Source organism: Lampris incognitus, chromosome 20 (genome assembly GCF_029633865.1).
Source record: "Lampris incognitus isolate fLamInc1 chromosome 20, fLamInc1.hap2, whole genome shotgun sequence".
NCBI classification, from domain to species: Eukaryota; Metazoa; Chordata; class Actinopteri; order Lampriformes; family Lampridae; genus Lampris; species Lampris incognitus.
Window position 1 is genome coordinate 27,297,241 of NC_079230.1, and position 14,633 is coordinate 27,311,873.

General features: G+C 46.5%; 1 protein-coding gene across 5 annotated transcripts; it reads right to left on the minus strand.

Moving 5' to 3' along the window:
• Positions 1 to 16: 16 nt before the first annotated feature.
• LOC130130703 (ciliated left-right organizer metallopeptidase) lies at positions 17 to 14,611 on the minus strand. 5 transcript variants are annotated; one of them, XM_056300486.1, is made up of 15 exons: positions 13,973 to 14,611; positions 12,999 to 13,460; positions 12,182 to 12,275; positions 11,285 to 11,336; positions 10,975 to 11,124; positions 10,421 to 10,546; positions 7,310 to 7,397; positions 6,523 to 6,668; positions 6,009 to 6,192; positions 5,192 to 5,261; positions 4,934 to 5,030; positions 2,438 to 2,545; positions 1,737 to 1,856; positions 539 to 669; positions 17 to 373 (listed from the first exon to the last, which is right to left on the minus strand). In XM_056300486.1, exons 1-15 carry the CDS (start codon positions 14,010 to 14,012, stop codon positions 157 to 159), a joined length of 2,085 nt encoding a protein of 694 aa, XP_056156461.1. In that variant the 5' UTR covers positions 14,013 to 14,611; the 3' UTR covers positions 17 to 156. The 5 variants fall into 5 exon arrangements, with proteins under 5 accessions (XP_056156461.1, XP_056156458.1, XP_056156459.1 ...); XM_056300483.1 differs by having other exon boundaries at positions 1,737 to 1,880; XM_056300484.1 differs by having other exon boundaries at positions 1,737 to 1,880; positions 12,999 to 13,471.
• Positions 14,612 to 14,633: the final 22 nt, after the last annotated feature.

A 14,633-nucleotide genomic window follows, 5' to 3' on the forward strand; every position in this document is an offset into this window, starting at 1 on the left:
CTTGTTTAAAATTCATTCTTCCGTTAAGTGATTTCCTTCAAGACTCACAAGTGAAAAGTACCATGTCCAGCTGGAAACCACCTGCTGGATTAATACATATATTTTTACACAATACTAAACTCTGCAGATTTACCTCAGGAGTTCCTGTGAACACTTTTATAACGAACTACTGAGGTCTTCCGGGTAAGTGTGGACCCCGACTCTGGAAGCATGGCGCTTCTTATAAGCGGCCATGATGGCAGTCAGAAGGAACACCGCAACGGTGGTGCTGATGACTGCGGTCATAACTGGCTCTGCTGGGTGTCCCGTTACATTAGGTAGTGAAGTTGGAGTCCGGGTCTCCCAAGCGGTTGAAACTGAGGTCCGGCTGAAACTGTTGAATGGGAGAAATAGAAATTGGCAAATTGAGATAACCTTGTGCGTTTGTACTGTGGCTTTACAGCACAGTGATAAGAGGCGTTATTCGGCCACCCTTCACAGATAATGCCAAATGCACATCAGACGTTCAGAAAGCGAGGTGGTACCCAGAGAGACATGCCTTTCAGACGTGCTTGGGTTTGCGGTGGAGGCCGCAGAAAATGGCTTGACGTTGTCGGGCGGCGGGGCGATATCACGGTGCCAACACAATCTCTTGTTGGGACAGAAAACCAAACCCTGGTATCCTTCCGCCTGAGTAGTAAAAACAGAAATGGTTTGGGGAGAAAAAGGGGGGAAATTTAAAAAAACAAAAGCAAAACAGAAAAGGTCTTGGTTCATGTTGTTTTAGAGCACCCATATTCAATTCAGTTCATTCCAATTCCGCTTCATAGTCATTGCTTAAGTACACAAACAGCGAAATGCAAAATTTCATGCTCAAATGATCATGTAAATTATTTTCATGTAAATAAAAACTAAGGTACAATGTGACTTCTAAAACTTGTGACATAGTAAAAATACAGATTATAATAAAATATCAGTATAAAAGAGTAAAGATAGATTAACACTTTTTAGAGAAACTGATGTCATGTAAACTCATATCTGTTGTGCTTAAGTGGGTCTGTTGCAGGTACTTTAACGCCGTTTTAATGCACAATTAAGGTGCAGTTCTAGTATCCAATATATTTCCATCGCAGGGGCAATTTCGGGGGATCGGGTAGTGGGATGTTGCTCTAAAGGAGACCAACTGTGGTATCTGGGCAGCACGGTGCCATATCTCGCCATCGGCCCTGTGATACACCAAGCAGCCCTTCCAGCAGAAGAGGTAGGACTGAACAATATATCGCTTCAGAACTGACATCGCAGTACACAGGTGCAATAGTCACTCAGCAGAGATGCAAAACTGGGCCCATCACTCATGTTGGGCTAAAACTCTTATTGCTTAATGGGAAGCAAAATCTAGTAAGGTCCGGGTTTTTATGACAACTGTTGAGGAAAAATATTCAAGCGCATGTGAAAAATAATTGAATGTAGTCTGATTACATGACTTCTGGGACGGCACGTCTGATTCCCTCCTGTGACATCACCCTGATCATGCTGGAGCAATCAAGTCTTTTTAAATGGACCTATGACAGCAAAAAGTTGCATAGATCTGCTGAAATTACGTGAATCCCTTTTATTCCTTAATACTACAACATTTATGACATCCCCCCCCCTCCCTCCCCGCCAAAAAATGTTTGAGTTTAATATGCTGAAGGAATCTTAAAAACCCTTAAAATCCACCACTGGATTGTAGCTGTACAGTCTTATTGAAGGGTGACCTGAATGGCGCCTCCCGCTGGGCAGTCTGTCCATCTAGAACCGGCCACCAGGACCTGGTACCTGTTGGGTCCCACACATCTGTGACGGTAACATCGCCCCTCCACAGCCCGGTTCTCCTTCTGAGAGGGAGGAGTGAGAAGAGACTGAGAAAAGAAGAAAAAACAAGAGGCGGCAGTGATGTGGGTGGGTTCTCTCTTGGGTTTTTAGTTTGAGGGGTGGTCGTCGTATTCAAAGCGGCGCCACGTAACTTTTATCCATCCATCCGTTATCCGAACCGCTTATCCTGCTCTCAGGGTCGCGGGGATGCTGGAGCCTATCCCAGCAGTCATTGGGCGGCAGGCGGGGAGACACCCTGGACAGGCTGCCAGACCATCACAGGGCCCACACACACACACACACACATATTCACACCTAGGGACAATTTAGCATGGCCGATTCACCTGACCTACATGTCTCTGGACTGTGGGGGGGAACCGGAGCCCCCGGAGGAAACCCACGCAGACACTTGTAAATAAAACGCACGAATCTCGCTGCTGCTATGAAGAAAGAAATAAGCCTCTTTGTTGTCGTTGCAGCGGTTGATGTAAGAGACGTTGCCGAAATCCCAAAAAGTTGCCTGCTGCTGCTTTAATTTGGCTGATAAACTCAAGTACACATGCGTGCCCTCACAGACAAAACACAGATACGCACACACCAGTACCTCTCTGGTCAGATTGGAGAAGAAACAACGGCTGCCGAGTCCATAGATCTCCCCTCTCCGGTCCTCCTCTGCCGACCCCCTCCCGTTCTCCTCCTTCCAACACTCGCTCTGATGGAGAGACCACCCAGAAAAGAGGGGGAAGTGGTGGGAGGAGGAGGATGGCACGTCTTACAGATGGTGAAGTTTAAAGGAACATTCTGATGTTTTGGTTTTGATTTTTTGTGTGTGCATATTTTAAGCCTATTTACATATCAAGTATAACACTAGCTGACCAGTCTCCAAAGCGTATTGTAGTTTTATTTTTTTTAGATTTTCGAGAAATCCCCCCCGATTTCCCTTTTTCTTCCATTCAAAGGGTCAGGTGATAAACCAACCTGACGGAGGTTTAAATCGAGTTTGTAAAACCGTCTTATTTCCGAGGACTATTTTCTGGCGGAGACGTGCGTTCTACCGTGGCGTTCTCTGTTGTAGCCACAGATGTAAAGCGAGCGCAAATCAATCCGCATTTTCAACCGAATCATCCCGCCGCGGGCCTTTGACGATAAATAAATGAAGGAAATAATGCAACTTTGACATATAGCAAAAAAAAAAAAACAACTTTACCAAAAAAAAATATGGCGACGTCATTTTCACCATGATTTATCTCAAACACTTTTCAAGTCTCTGCGAGTTGATTTTCATGCCCTGCTGAAATGAACGGAAATAAATGGCTGGCTAGTCTCGCCATGTCAGACGTTCGGAGTTCTCCGTCTTCCAATCATCTGGGGATTTATTTATTTATTTTTTTTAACCTTTTTTGTTGGTGGAATTTTCCCCTTTTTTCTCTCTGCTCCACCCCCTCTGTCAATCCAGGGAGGGCTGCAGACTACCACACGCCTCCTCCGATACACGTGGAGTCGCCAGCCGCTTCTTTTCCCCTGAAAGCGAGGAGTTTCACCAGGGGCACGTAGCACGCGGGAGGATCACGCTATTCCCCCCAGTCCCCCCCCCCACAAACAGGCGCCCGACCAACCAGAGGAGGCGCTAGTGCAGCGACCAGGACACATGCCCACATCCGGCTTCCCACCCGCAGACACGGCCAATTTTGTCCGTAGGGACGCCCGACCAAGCCGGAGGTAACCCTGGGATTCGAACCGCCGAGCCCCGTGTTGGTAGGCAACGGAGTAGACCGCTACGTTACCCGGACGCCCTCTCATCTGGGGATGTCTAAATGCTAGGTAGTTGCCGTCACTGCCCGATCCGTACCCGTACCAGAAACCCGGTTTGTTCTACGCATGTGCGAAAATGCGTCTACTTCCTGCCACCGCTATCGTTTTACGACGTTATTGAAAAGTGTCTCCTCCCCCGATATCATGGATTCTTTTGCCTTTTACCGTCATTCGCAGGAATAGCTCTTAAAAGGTGAAACTGCCTCCAACGTTAATAGCGCAGACCGAGTAAAACTGAAATGAGCATCTTCGGTTTTCATCCTTAAAAGGATCCCAGACTGCCGTAGATTGCTTTGACATACTTCCGATAGGAAGTAGCCGCATTTCCGCACATGCGTAGAGGCTTCTAGTACAGATCGGGCAGTGACGGCTACAACGGCGGTGAGTACAGCTGCTAATAAACCTACGCCTACGGTTTTGGAAATCTAGGACACACCTTACCGGAAATGACCCCCCCCCCATCCTCGTCCGTAGTAAAACAAACTGGCGTTGCCCGGGTAGCGTAGCGGTCTATTCCGTTGCCTTCCAACACGGGATCGCCGGGTCGAATCCCCGTGTTACCACCGGCTTGGTCGGGCGTCCCTACGGACACAATTGGCCGTGTCGGCGGGTGGGAAGTGGGTATTTGTCCTGGTCGCTGCACTAGCGCCTCCTCTGGTCGGTCGGGGCGCCCCCAGGATCGGCAGAGGGGGTGGAGCAGCGACCGGGACGGCTCAAAAAGAGCGGGGTAATTGGCCAGATACAACTGGGGAAAATTAAGAAGAAGAAAAAAGTGGCGATACAGCGACATGAGCAGATGTGTAGTCCGGCCGGATGGTTGAATCACGTCCTAATAAAACACGTTTCGCCGCAGACATGACAAACATCAGCAAACTGAAGGGGTTTTCTTCGGTGGCTGTGGCTGAGCCATCCAATAATGCACGTGTTGCTAGTACAACAGCATTTATAAGCACACAACTTCTGCATGTCACCGCCCCACCGCCCTAAAGACTTCGGACTGGTTCTGTAATGCAGTTTTTTAATCGGCTCCCCCCACTTTTAGCAGCGAAAGCTGGGAGATTGTCCTTGGTCTCTAGTGGAGCGGAGCGTTTACAGATGGACTTGTGAGTAATGGCTGGCTTGATGGTTGCGTTGGGAAAAGCTCACTCAGAAATCTACGGTATGCTTTGGAAAATGGTCAACTGGTCTGCAGAAATATTCACAACATTCATGGCATAATTTTCTCCATCCTCCAAAATAGGTTACTTGTTTGGAAATGAAGGGGATTGGAAAGAAAGGTACGACTCACTCCATTCCTCAGAGGTTTGTACATGCTACAGCCCTCCAGGTATTCGTCAGTGTTGCACTCCCCCTTGTGGAGATGGAGGTAATGACACCCGAGTCCACTGATGGTGGGGATGAGGGCATTAAGAAGACATTTTTATTAACCATATGTATAGTTGATACTTAATAGCACAGTGCATAGTACACTTAGATGTGTTTTTTAACTTATGAGTCATGGTGTATGGAAAAAAATAAAGGGGTATTGAGTAGATTTAAAAACTACCTGCCAATGCAGAAAAAGGATGACGGTGTATCCTGACATGTTGACAGAGATCCAAACATGGCTCCTTCACCTATCATCAAACACACACACACACACACACACGCACAAAGTGAGATGAATTGGGATTTTAAAAGTACAAGCCAATATTGTTATATACAGACAGGTGGCAAATGAAATGAAAAACCTGAATGCTCGACCCCTACAGTGAGGGGGTCCGGGGCCTCTGTTATGCTATGGGGGGGGGCATTTTCCTGTCATGGTTTGGGTCCACTTGTCACCTGAGAGGGAAGGGTCGCTGCAAATCAATACAAAGTTATTCTGAGTGACCACCTTCATCCTATGATGAGACATTTTTATCCTGATGGGAGTGGTCTCTTCCAGGATGACAATGCCCCCATCCACAGACCACGAGGGCTCACTGAATGGTTTAATGAGGATGAAAATTATGTAAATCAAAGGCTGTGACCTTTGCAGGCACCAGATCTCAACCCAATTGAACACCCATGGGAGATTTTGGACCGACACGTTAGAAAGCGTTTTCCACCACCATCATCAAAACACCAAATGAGGGAATATCTTCTGGAAGAATGGTGCTCCATCCCTCCAGTAGAGTTCAGAGAATCTATGGCAAGGAGCACTGAAGCTGTTCTGGAGGCTTGTGGTGGCCCAACACCTCACTAAGACACGCTATGTTGGTTTTTCCTCTCATTTGTCACCCATCTGTATATAGTATCAAGATGAATATGGTGTGAGATTCCCTGTGATTATCGTGGTAATATTTTCCATATTGCTCAGTGTATTCAAGCAGTTGTCCTACCCTCTCCCCACACCAGGCTCTGTGCTCGGCTGAAGTCGACGGAGTACCAGCCAGTGTCCTGCAGAGCCGCCAGGGTGAGCGGGTCGATCCGGACAGCAGCAGGGTCAGGCAGCACTGCCGCCATGATGGAGCCCTGCATGACACGGGACTCCCAGTGAGAAGACACGCCCCCTGGCAACACATCCTGAAAAACAGGGGAGGCGTGGGGTTGAGAGAGAAAACAGGTGAATGTTTAATCAAAATGAAGATGTCAAGTACAACAGATCTACAGGAACTTCACATGGTGGTACTATTCAAAAGAAGGGCTGACAAAGCTTATTGATTAGATAGCTAAATAGATAGATAGATAGATAGATAGATAGATAGATAGATAGATAGATAGATAGATAGATAGATAGATAGATAGATAGATAGATAAACTGACAAACAGATCGACAGACAGGTAAGACAGATGATAGAGATGATAGATAGACAGACAGACATAAGACAGATAGGTCTACAGTCGGGTGTGTACCAGGTTTTCTAGAGGTGCTCCCAGCTGTGGGTCAGTGGATGTCAGGTGGTTCTGCAGCGCCGTGATGACAGACTGGGTGTAGATCCTCATCTGGCCCGACTTATCGGCGTGGGTCACTTTACGCCAGGGAAAACAGCCCACGCCGGCTATACGGCAGAGCAACACAAAGCAAAATGCAACGCACAAGACTTTCAGAGGTCAAGTTGAATTGGGTGTTGGTGGTCAAAGGAACCGTTTCTCATTTTATCTACCCCTTACTGCCTCTTCCCACCACATGACAAAGCTGAAATGGCACCTGATGTTCCTGTGGTTGATTCAACAAGGTTCACCTTTTGCCATCTTTTTTTTTTTGCCATCAAGGTTCATTTTTGATTCATCTTTTGCCCCCAACAATGGAGACAGTTTTGTGTCCTGTTATTCATATGTATGTTGTTGAGGTCTGTCGGCCATTTTTGTGGTTGCCTTGGCTCAACCTCGCTTGTAAAAGGTAAGAGTACCCGGTAAAATAAAGGCAGAGTAAAACAAATGTAAAAATCTGACCCATCTATCATGTTGTCAAACTACAGAGGGTGTGTCTTAAACGTGTGTCGGTAAAAACAAATGTACACTCAGTCTCTGTCCCGACCCACTTTTACACTTACATGAACACTGCATAAAGCTAAACAAGCGCAAAAACAAAAAAAAAGACTGTACATACAAACTGTGAACCCAAAAGTTCAAAAGCGTGACTTAAAAAAAATAAAAGTTTGATGATCAGATGGAATAGTATGAATTGTGTTTAAGAAACCTTGAGGGTAAGAAGAGGAACAGTCTCTCCAGGTGCCGAAGAGTTCTTTGGAGAAACCCAACACGTGGAAGAGCTCGTGGATCACTGTCTGGAAAACAAGTGAAAGGACACCAGTCTTTCTTTCCGCTCCCCCTGGATCCAGCAAAATGAAATCACATTCACGGTTTAGCTGTAGTTCCAATCCAGACACACTCGGAGCGAAAGGGCAAATCGAGATTTAGTACTTTGGTCAAGGACGCGGTGAAAGCATCAGCCACAGCATGAAGATATGGGAAAGAGTAATAGAAGCTAGGTTATGAGGAGAGGTGATGATCAGCGAGCAGCAGTATGGTTTCATGCCAGGAAAGAGCACCACAGATGTGATGTTTGCTTTGAGAATGTTGATGGAAAAGTATAGAGAAGGCCAGAAGGAGTTACACTTATTCTTTGTGGATTTGGAGAAAGCATATGACAGGGTGCCAAGAGAGGAGGCGTGGTATTGTGTGAGGAAGCCGGGAGTTGCAGAGAAGTATGTAGGAGTGGTGCAGGGTATGTATAAGGGAAGTGTGACATTGGTGAGGTATGTGGTTGGAATGACAGATGGGTTCAAGGTGGAGGTGGGATAACATCAAGGATCAGCTCTCAGCCCTTTCTTGTTTGCAATGGTGATGGACGAGATCAAGCAGGAGTCTCCGTGGACTATGATGTTTGCGGATGACATTGTGATCTATAGCGAGAGTAGGTTGCAGGTGGAGCAGAGCCTGGAGAGGTGGAGGTGCACTGGAGAGAAGAGGTATGAAAGTCATTAGGAGCACGACAGAATACATAAGCGTGAACGAGAGGGAGGACAGTGGAAGGATCAGGATGCAAGGAGTAGAGGTGACGAAGGCGTATGAGTTTAAATTGAGATACTTTATTAATCCCCGTAGGGAAATTTATGCTCTGCATTTAACCCATCCTAGCTGTGTAGCTAGAAGCAGTGGGCAGCCACCATGGGGTCAACTGTCCAAAGTAATGGGGAGTGCAGAAGAGAGATGAAGAAGAGAGTGCAGGCAGGGTGGAGTGGGTGGAGAAGAGTATCAGGGTGATTTGTGACAGAAGGGTAACAGCAAGAGTTAGAGGGAAGGTTTACAAGATGGTTGTGAGACCAGCTATGTTATATGGTTTGGAGACAGTGGCACTGACGAAAATACAGGAGGTGGAGCTGGAGGAGGCAGAGTTGAAGATGATAAGATTTTCATCGGGAGTGATGAAGAAGGACAGGATTAGGAACGAGTATATTAGAGGGACCGCTCAGGTTGGACGGTTTGGAGATAAAGCAAGAGAGGCAAGATGGAGATGGTTTGGACATGTGTGGAGGAGAGATGCTGGGTATACTGGGAGAAGGATGCTGAATATGGAGCTGCCAGGGAAGAGGAGAAGAGGAAGGCCAAAGAGGAGGTTTATGGATGTGGTGAGGGAGGGCATGCAGGTGGCTGGTGTGACAGAGAAAGATGCAGAGGACAGGAAGAGATGGAAACGGATGATCCGCTGTGGCGCCCCCTAACGGGAGCAGCCAAAAGTAGTAGTAGTAGTAGACACTGTGAAAGCATCCATGGCTGTAGTACCATACATACATGTTTTAGAGAACAATACAGCATATCGGCATCACTCTTTTCCTCAGCGTTAAAACACGTAAAAAACAAAACAAAAACCCACAAGCAACTGCACCTCCAATTCTGTTTGCATAAATTTCATTCATGTTGAAATACTTAACATTACTCGAGGCGGTGAAAAAGCCTTTTCTCAATAGCTTAAAAACTGGCGATGCGGACTAAAGCTGGCCGGTATGAAGCTAGTTTTCCTGAATGAATAAGTGTCAAAAACCTATGAATCTGCCTCAGCAAAAAAAAAAACAACTGCCAATGCGTCATTGCTTAGAAAGCTGTAAAATAGACCAGATCCAATTTGTGAAACTTTATTTATCTACTTATTTTGCCTTCTATACTTAAAAAGAGTACCAACTAATCAAGCTTGTAGCTATTGGTCAGTCGGACTAGGTGTCACCATTTATTGAAAGGTTTAATTGAGTTAAGCTGGGTTTACATTTATAAAAATACATAGTACAGATACACACATATCTTAAAATGATCAAGGATCACAGAAAAGCCACAAACGTACCCCCACTGTGTTCCCTGGTCTCAGCACATAGGAGCTGCAGCACATGCTACATGGCGCTCAATATTAGGGATGCACGATACTGGATTTTTACCGATATGCCAATATTTTCCAACTCATTTTGGCCGATACCGATACATGCACATGTTTTTGTTTTTTTTCCCCCACCTAATGATAGGAGAACATCACGTCTCTCCAGTGGTGGACTGAACTGAAGCTGCTACACAGACCACAGAAGCCGTGCGCGCTTGCTGATCTCTGCTTTTACGCGTCCGGTACACAACCCTCTAACAGGTAAAACTAAATGACTGAACTGTGTATAAATAAAGTGAGTACAATGTTTTTAAAAATGATCATTGCACCACAGGCAACGCATCGCAGCAATGCAACCCTGTGGGGTTTTTTCCATTGCACATTAAAATATTAAATCAATCAAATCAGTGTGTATCTATAATCCAGTGAAACGATCGAGTTAATTAATTCAATACCAGTTAAAGCTATGCCACTTAACTTACCCATTTTCCTAAGTAGCCAACTTGAAAACTCTTCAGAAAACACGGCTAGCACACGCGACAGACGCAGCTGGTGTAGCAGGTAGAAGAAAAAACCTGCTCCGCCCTGGCTACGTGAAGCACTGCGTCAGTGCCTGGTCAATGGTTCGCATTGCGTGCGCATAATTAAAGATTCGCGTAATCGGCCTGTCATATTAGCATTTCGGGCCGATGTTGATATTCAGATTTAAAGCCTTTATCGGCCGATACCGATAACAGGTAGATATCATCATGCATCCCTAGTCAATATACAATCAATGTCAATAAATCAGTAATGGTGGATATGGGTTTTTGATCTCTGCTCTGATACAAACCCCTCATACATAAATTTGTTAAAAAAAACATATATATATATATATATATATATATATATATATAAGTCTTGTCTGTTATTAGCCATTGCCTAATAATAAAATGACCTTGCCTGCACAGTGCTGTGGTGACTGAACGTGTCTCTGGTTAGTCGGTCCTTACAGATGACTGCCACCCCAGCCAGGGGCCGGCCCTGGGGGCCCGTCTGGCAGTGCGCTGCATAGGCTAGCACACTGGGCTGTGTGGACAGGAGGTAGGACAGGTGGACAGGAGGTAGGACAGGTGGACAGGAGGTAGGACAGATGACATGACACAAGTGACAGTGGTGTAACACAATGAAAAGTATAGCCCAGACAAAGGTGTTTGTGTTCAGCTTATTTGCAGGTTCCAAAAGGGAAAACCAAATTCCAATGCGTGACGCGATGACATCACGCATGTAATGGGAGAATAAAGCCGTTTTCTAAAAATATAAATCCCCCCTCAGCTGGTTTGATAAAATTAAGTCGCATAGTCTTTATGGAAATGAGCAAATATAGGAGGACAATTACAACGGTTTGTGATTTTGTGTAAATCCCATTGATCCCCATTCATTTTACGCTTACTGCCCTAGCGGCCATTTTCAGAGCGACATGCCCTTCGTTCAGACTAAAGTACCTTTGACCTCACCTCAGCTCTGCACCTGTCGGTGGTCTTTGCATGGAGGTAAAGCAGGAAGTCGGTGTCTGGCAGGCCGGCCCCTTCAGGTCGGAGCACAGTCCTGACTGGCGAATTAGGATCTGGGTAGACGTCACATCCACCCAGGTGGTCATCTGGAATCTGTGTGGGCCCGTTAAAAGATAGTTCAAATAAGTCGGGGTATGTTTCAAATGGTCTCCCGTATCAGGTTTTGAAGGAGTCTACCTGGCCGTGTGTTTTCAGCTTAACTTTTCAGATACATATATTAGGATGAGAATCATTTAGAGGTTCATTTACTCACAGTCACATCCAGACAGGTCTCGGTCCTGTAGTTCTCATTGGCCCTACCACACCTGAGTGAACAAACGTTACTGTATATATATTTTTAGATTTGTTTAAAGATAAGAAAATCATTCATTAAGTTGAATGAATGCTCCTTTGCCTCTTAAGACAGTGGCTCCCAATACCAGTCTTTGGGAATGAGTGTTAATCGGATAGATTTATATGGTGGCTTGATTGGCCTGGATTCTATCAAACAGCGTGTTACTATACCACTTGTTTTTATTACTGTGATCTTCCATAACGTTTATTTTTCTGTTGCTATTTATCATTGTGTTGTAATTTAGGGATTCAGCGCAGCACTTCGGCTAACATGCGCTCTGACCTTGACCTTGAGGGAAAAGAATGAATTCACGTCACATTAAGTTGAGCAGTAAATCGCTGCAGTAGCGCCTCCTCTGGTTGGTCGGGGCGCCTATTTGGGGGGGGGGGGGGGCCCGGAGGAATAGCGTGATCCTCCCACGCGCTACGTCCCCCTGGTAAAACTCCTCATTGTCAGGTGAAAAGAAGCGGCTGGCGACTCCACGTGTATCGGAGGAGGCATGTGGTAGTCTGCAGCCCTCCCTGAATAGGCAGACGGGGGGGGGGGGGGGAGCAGCGACCGGGACGGCTTGGAAGAGTGGGGCGATTAGTTGGATGCGATGGGGGGGGGGGGGGGAATCAAAATAGATAAATAAAAATTTCCCCAAGACAAGCAGATTCACATCAGGGCACTGAAGTGTATTTGGACAAATTAAAATGGAGCCCAGTGACTGCCGGGATAGGCTCAAGCATCCCGTGACCCCAATTGGGATAAGGAGCTTGGATAATGGATGGATGGATGGATGGATAGATGGGTGGAGCACAAATGAAAACAAACCTGTTGAAGTTGGCAGTACTTGAATTCCTCCAGAGAAATTTGCAGTACTTGTTGACGTCTCTACTGAGCAGCAAACGACCAGGAACTGGGTTAACTGTTGTGATTGACAAGACACAGAGGGGAAACGTCACCGCTGCATATTCCCTTTCTGCACCTGACTCCCATCTGGTTGCAGATGCAGGGCCGTAGCCTGTGGCAACAGGTTTCCTCAAGCAGGACAATAAAGAATCCATCTTTACATGTTGGAGATGCTCAGGAAACTCTAGTTAATTTGTTACGCGCTTGCCCGGAGGTGCAGGGTTTTTCATTTTGAGCTCAAATTACCATCACACTGGCAAGAGGGTTACTAGATTTGCACTGGAAGACCATCCAAATGTCATCAGCAGGTTAAGTGCCCCCCCCCCTCCTTCTAAAGCAAGATGGACAAATACCTCCTGGACAAATACCTCCTTGCACGGCAGCGATACTTGGAAGTTTACTGAGGGACCCTTGATAATATTGGCACCCAATGATTAGAAGAAGCACAAATCTCCATTGTGCACATCTCACCTTGGTAGTAATAATAATAACAAATAATAATGATAATGATAATGATAATATGCTCTCTGCCCTCATTGTGGGTGCATTGTTTCTTCCCTTGCATTTGTTCCTATAGGTCTTCAGCTTGCAAGTTTGTTTATTTTGAATTTCACAATTAGTAATGAAGTGCAAATCCAAAACATTTCTCTCTCTCTCTCTGCCTATCCATATATCTAGATATCTATATGTCCTCACTGTCTCTCTCTCCCTCACAAACCAGGAATGCTTATCACCTTACCTGACAGGCAGGAAGACACAATACCAACAGCCTGCTCAACAGCGGGATGAAGCCTGTCGCTCTCAGTCTGTGACAGGGGGACGCTGTCCCTTGGAAGCCAGGTCCGGATCCGGATGGGCCGAGGTGAGACTGGAACGGGCAGGTCCAGCCCTCTCTGGCTTCTCCTCTGCATCGTTGACGAGGTCCGCCGAGGTGATGCCCTCCGTCTTAAATGGTTATTTATGTGACCAACGTCCACACGAGAGGAGTCCGTGTGATCTCGCCCAGTATGGGAACTGGTTCTGGTCCCAGTGGGTGAGCTCTCTGGGTTGAAGAGTGCGGCCGTGACCACCCTGACTTGAGACTGCACGTCATCAAAGATGCATTTCTGCAAGACCTCAGGCAGCTCAGCCATCACCACCAACAGCACACCCACCCATAGCCTCCGAGAGGGAGGTGAAGCCATAATTATGGCTGCAGCGTCTGGAACCCATCTAAAGGTCACGAGGAGGAATAATCAAGTCCATGTATTTTTTTTCCTTTTGTCATGGAACTTTCCTGAAGTGTGTTCAAACCATACTTACCGAGTTGTCGGGACATTCAACTTTCCCCATAACCACCGATTGCGCCAGAAAAGGCTATAATAAAACCGACCTGAGTTATATTCCCTAATAATTATGCCTGCAGGAAAGATGGTTTGCGCATGCGCGATAAAAAAAAATGACGCTCAAATTCAAAATCTATATTTCGGTCACACAAATCGGCTCGTTTGCAGAGCATCGCTTAAATTCACATCTTTATTACATTTTTTTCTTTTTTTGTGGGGGGAGGGGGCGAGATTTAACTTCCACTGACCTTTAGCTCTTGAAACGAACTCGCTATAAACCAAGTTAAGGGCTTTAAAGCACGATTTATATCCGCCAGCCAATGACTTACCCGCGGGTGCGCTCTTTTTAAAAGCCGACCAAAGTTCGTTCGACCCCCCATCAAATCACCCCATCCTCCAAGCCATTTAAGATGTCGCTGAAACCACATACAGTCAGCTAAGACCGGCAGGCATCCACACTGCTAGGCTCCAACTGACTTCATCACCACGTTACAGCCCAACACCGCGCTGCTCAGCCCCCCATCCGCTTCACCTGACTGCGAGCAATTATCGCCCATGCCGACGCCAACACAATCGGCGCATGCGCAGTGCGCAGTGTGTCAGAACGCCGGCTGACCGATCGAATCGCATCAAACGGCCAAAGAAAAATAGTAATCAAAAACGGTAAGACAAACTAACGTGTTTTCCGTACATCACCGCGGGTACAGATAGATGGGAAACATTACGAGGATAAAAAATTGACACCAAAGCAGTAAACATAAACTAGCCACGGGAGTCTTCTCGGGAGAGCTAGCGTTCTGACGGTACGCATGCGCAGCAACTCAACTTCTCGTCGCCCTCCAGGAAACTTGCTTCCCAGAAAAAAAGTGTGTGTGTGTGTGTGTGTGTGTGCGTGTGGGAGGAGGGGGGGGTGTCCCCATGTTGCTCCCTCGCACATGACTGTGAACTCACGTATCACCCCTTTCCCAGAATACAATGAACAATGGGGCGACTTTTTTCGTTGGTCGGAAGGTGTGACGCTTCCGTCCTTCCACAGTGTCTTGTCTCAC

Bases quoted from the DNA above. Each gene is read 5' to 3' on its own strand.
- LOC130130703 (XM_056300483.1), bottom strand. From the start codon at position 14,012: ATGTGGTTTCAGCGACATCTTAAATGGCTTGGAGGATGGG. The intron at 11,125-11,284 runs GTGAGTAAATGA...GGGCCCACACAG, and splicing joins AGACCTGTCTGGATGTGACT to ATTCCAGATGACCACCTGGG. The intron at 6,193-6,522 runs GTACACACCCGA...CCTGTTTTTCAG, and splicing joins GAGCACCTCTAGAAAACCTG to GATGTGTTGCCAGGGGGCGT.